The sequence below is a fragment of the Ceratosolen solmsi genome, unplaced genomic scaffold, assembly GCF_000503995.2.
Source record: "Ceratosolen solmsi marchali unplaced genomic scaffold, CerSol_1.0 scaffold1, whole genome shotgun sequence".
NCBI classification, from domain to species: Eukaryota; Metazoa; Arthropoda; class Insecta; order Hymenoptera; family Agaonidae; genus Ceratosolen; species Ceratosolen solmsi.
In genome coordinates, this window is record NW_011948415.1 from 3,587,712 (window position 1) to 3,597,205 (window position 9,494).

A 9,494-nucleotide genomic window follows, 5' to 3' on the forward strand; every position below is an offset into this window, starting at 1 on the left:
ATATATATATATATATATATATATATATATATATATATATATATATATATATATGCATACATTCACTGTCCGCGCCATTTTGATATCGTTATTAATTACTTGGCGATAAATAGCCGTACTTACAATTTATGTAATGACTTATACTTTGTGCGACACAGGTCCTGTATGTTCTGTTGATGCCAGCGCTTGATCCTATATCCGATAGGGCATGCGAATTCCAATTGAACCTGATAAAGAGCGGAGAGGCCGGAGTGATACTGGATATGTTAACGAAAAACAATTTCCTTTCCAATGCGGATGAGACGACGAAGAGATCCGCTTACCTGACAGTTCTTAAACTGTGCAAGTTTTTGCTGACAGTAATGGCAAACGTGATGGGGCTTGTGATGGATGATATGCCCTTCACAAATTCACTAGGCAATCATGACAATCAAACGAACAAGCAAGTGCCGATAAAGGTATTGAAGCAGGCGCTGCACAGTGTGCCTAATAAAAATACCGAGTGCATGCTGAGGTCGGTTGCGGTGAACCTCGCCAAATTCCTCGCTAACGATTTGCACATGAGTGCCTCGGAGCTGGACAGGTGTAAGCAGCTGCTGCTCCAGGCGCTATCATGGGAGTTGCCGGATGTGGCTACCATTCGTGCCATAATTAGATTAGCCTGGGCCGCATCCAGCGGCAGTTTGAATCACGTCAACGCGTCCTCTCAAGTTCTTCACGAGATGCACGAGACCAATGCCAAGGAGCAGAGAAATCTAGATAACAACGACGTGTTGGGTAAAGCATCGTTTTATTTTTATTTTTAACTTTGTACGTGATTCCTCGTTCGATTATTACCCGTTATTTTAAAGTTTTTTGTAAAAGTAATTTTCACGGGAATTTTCTAAATTTTCCAATGTGAAAATAAATATTTACTTTTCTTTCTTTTTTTCTTTTTTTTTTTTTTTTTATTTATTTAAAATTAGTTCTTAATATTATAAGTTTATGATCTCTGTAGATTTTCAGTAATCAACATAATTCAGGACTCTTAAATTAACGTTAAAAATAAATTTAGTGTCAATTTTAATATCAAAATATCCCTAATATAAACATGAAACAATTAGTTACCCGAGTTCAAGCATAAAGGAGGTGCTCGATTGAATTATTTTTAAAAATGAAATCTGGATCTGGAAACTAGAAACAGCAAGCACTTTTTCGTCAAATTATCAAATATAATGATTTAAAATAAATGAAATAACATTGCCAAATTATAAATCTGTATTTATATTAATTTATATTAATTTATATTTACGTAGTAGTGCACTTTTAAGATACAAACATTTTCAACCAATAAATAGGCCATAATAATGACTTTGGCAACGTTTGGTAATTTTTAATAAATTATTAAACTTTATTCTTACTATTAATGTGAATTTCAAATTCACTTAGTTTCTAAATAATCTATTAAAACGAACTAGTTTATAAAAAGGATTTATAAAAAGTAAAATAAGGTTTAAATAAATTTTGTTTGGTTATTATTAGCAAAGGAATGTAAACAAAATTCAACTGTAAAATATGAAATTCTACTATGAGCTGCAAAATATAAAAAATGAAATTCACAATATTATATATGAAATTTATTTTAGTAATTTTATTAAAAAAAAAAAAAAAAAAAAATTATTTAACAACCATCGTACGTCAAGTAACTATAATAATTTAATAAAAACGAAATGTTTTTCATTAGGATATACTTATGCATTTACAACTTGTGCTTACGTGTAAAACAAAGAAGAATTTTATCGTAAAGCGAACGTCGTAGGGAGCTAGATAATTCATTAGAGTCATGATATTTAATAAATTCAGTTATTAAACAATTCCAAACAACATAAATTACAATAATTTTTTCGTACGATAATAATGAATGCTTCCAAAATATCAGGATTTCGAAGTAATATTAAAAATCCGAACCGACTTAATGTCCCCCAAAATAGTTATTATAAGATTATTATTTAGTTTAGGTACGAATATTGAATGAAAATATAAAGACAGACGCATTATGAAAAACAAAAACAAAAAATAATAATAATAAATAAATAAATAAATAAATAAATAAATAACGACGAGACGAAAACGTCAATATCAATTCGTTTTTGTTTCAGTTTGCAAAGAGGCATTGGAGGTACTGACGATAGCATTATTACTGAATCCAAAAGCATTGGAGGATTTGACAAGAGACTGCATGTTGCACAGTATAGTTGAAAACGTCATGTGGAACACGTTTTTAATAGATCTTGTGCTGGTCAGCACTTCGCGCGCGATTCGTCAGACTGCTGCCGAGCAATTTTTATTAATATCCACGTGGTGTAGCAGCGCCCACCAGGCCCTCCAATTTTTTATCACTCGACTGCTCCCAGTTATCAATACCACTGTAATGGAATACGCCAAGCAGAGTCATGAATTTTTTCAAGTAAATATCCACCCACACATTGTCTCTATCGGCAGGCAGCCAAATTTTATTAATCGCCGTATCCGACGTGTTAATGTCCTATGTTATGTTGTAGCTTTTATGTAAGCTGTTGGATTACGCCAACATATCGGGATGCCCACTGTCGTCAGCTGAAAATTGGTTGAATATTGAAATTGCGTGGCTGAAAGATGTGCGCGATCGCGTCCAAGAAACTGGAGACAGTCAGGTGGACGAGGCAATTTTAGAGGGTCATCTTGGCCTTACCAAGGAACTATTGTCCTTCTTACCGTCGATCAAGAAGTATGAATTGGGATCCGACGAAAAGCGAGGCATTAAACTAATTAAGGTAGTATTTGAGCATACGTTATAATTGCATTTGCTACTTTTTCACCTCCTTACATTTGTTTAGTTCGTATTATCTAAATCACCGACTTTCGCCTCACATTATCAATATCGATAATCGTCGTATTGTCTGGGATCAGACTAAAAACCTCCTTATGATGGTTGATATAGGCTTGCTGGCAAGTGGAAGGGGCAATGGAATTATTCAATTATTCTGCCTTTAATGTTTATAGTCTTTCCTTTTATTAAATATAATAAATAATGAATAGTTAATAATCTATGAATATTGGAATGAGTATGTGATAGAATGAATATATCGGTGTTTCTTCAGTAATGGTGGTGGCGATAAGTTTGCACGTGTATTATTGATAGCCTGGAGCGTGATTCCCCTTCTTCCTTAGGGTTGAGTAGTCGTAGTGGGGAACTGGGACATTGGTGCACGTTCGTGTGCTCGATGCGAGCGTAACCCGCGGTGTGAGGTAATATGCAAGAACGAGAGTCGACGTTGCTTGCACGTGGTGGCTGGAACTGTTTGATGTGCTAGCAGAGTGGCGATCGCGTGGTGAGGTAATATGCAAGAACGTGAGCCGGCGTTACTTGCATGCAGTCGGGAACTGTGTGATGTGCTAGCTGGGTGCTTGTTAACTTGAAGAAGTAGTAAGGAACGAGCGTGGTGCGTTGCTTACGGAGACGTGGGTGCCAGTATGGTTATGGCATCGCTATTAGTTCCTCAGGTTGCTCGATGCTTGCCATGGCCTCCCAATGACGATGGCAGGGTTGGGGGATAGCGATCCCGCTGTGAAGAGTGCATGATTGATTGGTACTAGCAAGGAGCAATCGCGACACGTCCCGTTCCTTAAATATTCTCGGACAAACTCGATGCACCGATAGCGCATCGGTGGCTGTCGTTACTATGCCGCTACTTGTCGTGACGTCAATAGCGCATAACTTTTTCGGGGTTCATTTGTTAATATTTCTCGGAATTATAGTCGTATGTTCGAGTTTTTTGGCTAGAAGCATTTATTGAGTCCGTTGATCAATGTTTATCAAACAATGCTTCGCGCGCTCATACCTCTCCCACTTTGTATTCCGCTTAAAACTGTTGTAATCAATCCGTAACAGCAATAATAACCACGTAGTTTTATAAATTTATATATTTTAACTCACGTATACAGATGTTTGCTATTTAACATTTGCATCAATGTTCATGTATGAAAATTCTGTCTTTTTATTTACTTATTCAGACATCAGATTTTTACAATACATTCTAAAACAGTTTACTCTAATTTATAATCCACTCGTCAAAATCTAATTTATAATAATATCCTTAGACAATATTTTATAATCCTCGTATATTAAATCTTAGTCAGATGGTAAAAACAATTTGAAAGTAATGTAGGATAATAGTTCCGCCCGCCAATCATCAATTCATTGATGATTAGAATTCGTGTGTTCGGTGGGAGCTGGCAGGCTATTACGTAGAATGTGGATTGGTCTTGCGATTATGGTTGAGTTAATATTGATACCCACTTTATATGATGTAGTCCGTAACACGTACCAATACCAATACGCGTGGTAAGCAATTAAGCTGTAATTCCCAGTGGAGAGTGTCAATATAACGAGGGGCAAATAGCGTTTGGTATTGCATGTACATTGCACGGAGGTCCCATAGAATGCTTAGAGCGACCGTATTTATAGATTAATTAGAGAGACAAGAATCGGCCTTAATTGAAAGTACAAGTGGGTGGGCCCAATATGGGGGAGGTCATCAATAATTTCGACAGAGCGAATTCGGGTTAATTGTCGGGCTTGTTTATTGGCAGGAATTGGTGCAGGACTTCATATTCCCGGCCTCGTGTTGCATGCTGCAATTGCGGAACACCAGGGAGTTGGGCTCCTCTCAGGCCTGTCCGGTCTGCAGTACACCCCAGTCGACCAACGCGGCCTTCGACTTGCTCGTAAAACTCTGTACGGGCTGCGTGCCTAACATGAATCTTCTAGTCAACATGCTCAGCGACTTGTTCTACTCGGACAAGGACGAGCCTCTGGTCGAATGGGACTACTTGCCGCCGGTCGGGCCGCGACCCCCTCAAGGCTTTGTCGGACTGAAGAACGCCGGCGCGACCTGCTACATGAATTCGGTGCTTCAACAGCTCTACATGGTCGAGAGTATCAGGGTAGGTCTGCTCGCGGCCGAGGGTGCGGCCACCGATCTAAGCGAGGACTTCTCCGGCGAGGAGAGAGTCGAGGGCGAGCAGACGATCGAGGCGACCGATAACGACACCAACGAGGAGAAGTGCAGCGCCGACGAGTCGCGCAAGGAATACAATATCGGCATCCTTAAGCAGGTCCAGGCGATCTTCGGACATTTGGCGCACAGCAAGCTGCAGTACTACATTCCTCGTGGGCTTTGGAAACACTTCAAGTGAGTCGCTTTGCATTTACAAACGTACGCTGGTTTTACGATCGCTGCAAGACTCCGAATTGATTTGACAAAATTTGCCGTCTTCGTGTTTGTAGGCTTCAGGGCGAGCCTGTTAATCTTCGGGAGCAACAGGATGCCGTCGAATTTTTCATGAGTTTGGTAGAAAGTTTGGACGAAGCTCTGAAAGCTCTAGGCCATGAGCAAATTATGAGCAAGATCCTTGGTGGTTCTTATAGTGATCAAAAAATTTGCAAAGGTTGCCCACACAGGTATGCTTGTAATTAATGTGTTAGGTCGCCAGTATCGTGGTGCGCAGTGAAAATTTTATAAGCTAAAGCTTAATGTTGTGTAATCTTAGGTACTCGAAAGAAGAGACTTTTAGCGTTATAAGCGTGGATATTAGGAATCATAGTAACTTATTGGATTCTTTGGAGCAATACGTCAAGGGAGAACTGCTCGAAGGGGCGGACGCGTATCACTGTGATAAATGTAACAAAAAAGTGCGTGATCGTGGCGAAAGTATAAGACGAAAGTACAAAATCTCGACTGCCGAATTCTATTTAAATGACTGTTTTCTTTTCTTTTTTTTTTTTTTTTTTTTTTTTTTTTTCTTTTTTTTTTTTCCCTCCCCCTCCCCCCCTTTTCTTCTTTTTCTTACAGGTTGTGACGGTTAAACGATTGTGCGTTAAAAAATTACCTCCAATTCTGGCTATCCAGTTAAAGAGGTTCGAATATGACTTCGAAAGAGTATGTGCTATAAAGTTCAACGATTACTTCGAATTTCCAAGAGATCTCGATATGGAACCTTATACGGTCTCGGGGCTCGCCAAATTAGAAGGAGAGATTATAGACTGGGACCATGACGAGGCAGTCAAAGGAACGTGTACTAAATATCAACTAACCGGCATCGTTGTTCACAGTGGGCAGGCTAGCGGCGGTCACTACTTCTCTTACATTTTACATAGGTACATTTTATACGAGCCCTTCTTATTATAATTGTACAGCTTTAAGCACCGCACGCACGCCTTGCGTATTTGTGTGTTTGTGAAATTATTCTGTATTTTCTAATTTTCAGACAAAATGATGGGTCTGGAAAATGGTACAAATTTGATGACGGAGATGTGACAGAATGTAAAATGGAGGAAGAGGAGGAAATGAAGTCACAATGTTTTGGTGGCGAGTACGTAGGTGAAGTATTTGACCACATACTCAAGCGAATGAATTATCGAAGGCAAAAACGATGGTGGAATGCTTATATGCTGTTTTATACGAGAAACGACGTAGAACAAAGTTCCCAGTTAAAGAAAATCAATGAATTGTCATTGTGTAAGTATTTAATTGATCGTGTTCAAATTTATCCCAATTTATGCGACCCTAAAAATTCATATAGAATTCGTTCTTCGATTTAGATACGAAATTGGGAGTGTGTAAAATGCCTCTAGCAATCGAGTACAGCGTCAGGAAGCAGAACATTAAATTTATGCACAATCGAAATCAATTTAATACCGAGTACTTTCAATTTATTAGAAATCTTGTATTGTGCAATTCGTGTATCAGTCGACCAAATGAGAAAGTGGTAATTTCCATAATAATGACTATTCATTTTCTATACATATCCATGTATGCATATTATCAATTTATACGTATCTTATCATTCGTAACTCTCTAATTATTATATTGCAGAACCTTGAAAACGAAGAGTTATCGATGTTATCCATGCAATTGGCATCTAAATTCCTATTTTTTACTGGCTTTCATACTAAAAAAACTTTACGAGGAACTGCAAATGATTGGCACGATATTTTGTGCCATCATTTATTAGGAAGTAAAGCGGTTCGCTCGTGGTTTGCTCATAATATTCTATTTAATCATCCGCAAAGGTATTGTACATCTACGTGCACCTATCACACGTATCTGCTTTTAAATTTATAATTAAACCAATCGCCATTTATTTCATTTTTTCTTTTCTTTTTTCTTTTTTTTTTCACGTTCGTTTATTGTTTTATCCAAATTCTTATAAACATTTTAAGGTACTCCGAATATTTGTTGATCTGCCCGAGTACAGAAGTAAGAAATGTCTTTTTGAAAATTTTAATTTTCTTGGCTCACTTTTCCTTACAAGATGGTCCATGCTCACCTTCTCTAAATGCCCCAAGTAAGTGTCTATTAACCATATGGCTATCATTTCATTTGAATTGCGTAATAAACAATGTACGTAATTATTAAAAAAAAAAAAAAAAAAAAAAAAAAAAAAAAAAAAAAAAAAAAAATTAATCATAGTTATGTTATTGGATCCGACGGCAACACTGAGTGATCATATTTTGCATTCTGTGCTTATGTTGTTACATCGAGAAATTGCGGATCATGCACGTCATTTGCCGCACTATTTTGCATTATTTCTTACCCATTCATCGATTGGTTTGCCTCAAAAATTGCAGCTCTTAAAGGTAACTCAATACACTATATATAGTACTGATCGTCGTGGGCCACTATCTTTCATTCGTATAAAATAGAAATACATTTTCCCATATTAATCAACTTATTGGACGTATCATCCCTTTTTATTCAATATCGGGTCAATTCAATTTATTTAATATTGGAAGCAATTTAATATAATTTTATAATTTAATATAATCTTATCTTTCAGAAATTGTTCCAACTTTTATCGAATTTTATTATTTACTTACCTTACGAGATTGTGTATGTTTCATTGACATTATCTCAAAACGCAATTGTAGATAAATTTTTTCATTGCTTTAACTCTATATTTGTACGATAACAGTTGATTGTTTAGTTCAACGTAATACATTAATACATGAAATAATTGATCCGACCAATTATAGAGATCGAGACAGTATTTTTTTCGTTGTTTTTTTTTTTTTTTTTTTTCATCCTGTTGTTTTGCTTTGTTACATATCTACATATTTACTTAACAAATTCAGTAATAAAATCAATTAATTAACGGTATTATGTTTGAAATACAAAAACAATAAAGAAAAAAACAAAATCGTACACATATATACTCGGAACAATTAAATAAACAAATCATCGATAGCTTTTAGTTAAGTATATTCATTACGTGGAATTATCAAGACATGACTTTTGTCGATAATATTTTATATGCAATTTTTTATATTTTTAACTTCACTGTGTTAGAAATTTTAAAGATTTAACTCGTTTCAATGCTTTCTCGCCGATGCGAACAAACGGGCCCAATAAATTATCCATGTTTCGATCCAAATTTGATGCTGGTACAATACACCACATTGAATCAATGCGCTCATTTCAGCTAAATGTACCAGTGATATTTATGTCGGTTGCAATCGAGGAGGGGCCGGGTCCAACGATCAAGTATCAGTTTCTCGAATTAACGAAGCTCCATCAAGTGGTAAGCAACTTGATTCGTTGCTGCGATATCTCGTCGAAAGCACAGTCGAGTAATGCCCTGAACAATGTACAAATATTGCCAAATCCATACGGGGATCCATCCTGCGGCCAGGATTACCTTATGCCGATTCAGCCGGCTGCTGCCGAGATTCTTTTTAATCGTACCACTTATATGAAAAAGTTGATGGAGGATTCGAATGTTACGGAAGAGATGGTCAAGTTCTTGCAGTTCTGCTGCTGGGAGAATCCGCACTTTTCGCGTGCCGTTCTAAGTGAATTATTATGGCACATCGGCTTTGATTATACACACGAACTGAAGCATCATACGGATTTGCTCCTGGATATGCTTTTAATAGAGGATTCTTGGCAAATGCACCGTGTACACAATGCATTAAAAGGTAAATCAACAAAGCTCGGGTAATATACATAAAAGTTCTTTTCCATTTTTTTCTTTCTTTCTTTCTTTTTTTTTTCCTTTATATATATATATATATATATATATATATATATATCGCATTATCCATATTTTTTTGTCATTTTCATTGTCGTTTTCACATGTCAGTATATCATGTTCGGCCCTACCATTTTACCATGCACATCTTTTCAAAGCGCGTTTCTTTCAATATTACATTAATGTATGATGTTCAGGTGTGCCGGACGATCGCGAAGGTCTGTTCGATACGATACAAAAGAGTAGAAGCCTTTGTCAAAAACGGGCGTATCAGTGTATCAAATGCATAGTCCAGTTGCTTAGCAAGTGCAAGTTGGCGCATCAATTTTTGTTTCAAACCGTCGAATTGAGAAAGAAGTGGTTACTGGCGATCGATTGGCTACAAGATGAATTGGATAAGGTTGGTAATAGCGCTCCTCCCCCTCCACCCCCCCTCCACCCCC

At 37.0% G+C, this 9,494-nt stretch overlaps 1 protein-coding gene across 1 annotated transcript in view; it reads left to right on the top strand.

Moving 5' to 3' along the window:
- faf (ubiquitin carboxyl-terminal hydrolase-like faf) overlaps nt 1-9,494 on the top strand; it is a 20,788-nt gene that overhangs the window by 6,720 nt on the left and 4,574 nt on the right. The window contains exons 17-30 of the mRNA XM_011495482.1: nt 159-777; nt 2,139-2,446; nt 2,541-2,792; nt 4,612-5,213; nt 5,309-5,482; nt 5,572-5,713; nt 5,874-6,178; nt 6,289-6,539; nt 6,623-6,789; nt 6,897-7,093; nt 7,244-7,368; nt 7,494-7,660; nt 8,503-8,998; nt 9,249-9,451. Coding sequence (XP_011493784.1) covers nt 159-777; nt 2,139-2,446; nt 2,541-2,792; nt 4,612-5,213; nt 5,309-5,482; nt 5,572-5,713; nt 5,874-6,178; nt 6,289-6,539; nt 6,623-6,789; nt 6,897-7,093; nt 7,244-7,368; nt 7,494-7,660; nt 8,503-8,998; nt 9,249-9,451 — 4,008 coding nt within the window. The remainder of the gene's footprint in view (nt 1-158; nt 778-2,138; nt 2,447-2,540; nt 2,793-4,611; nt 5,214-5,308; nt 5,483-5,571; nt 5,714-5,873; nt 6,179-6,288; nt 6,540-6,622; nt 6,790-6,896; nt 7,094-7,243; nt 7,369-7,493; nt 7,661-8,502; nt 8,999-9,248; nt 9,452-9,494) is intronic.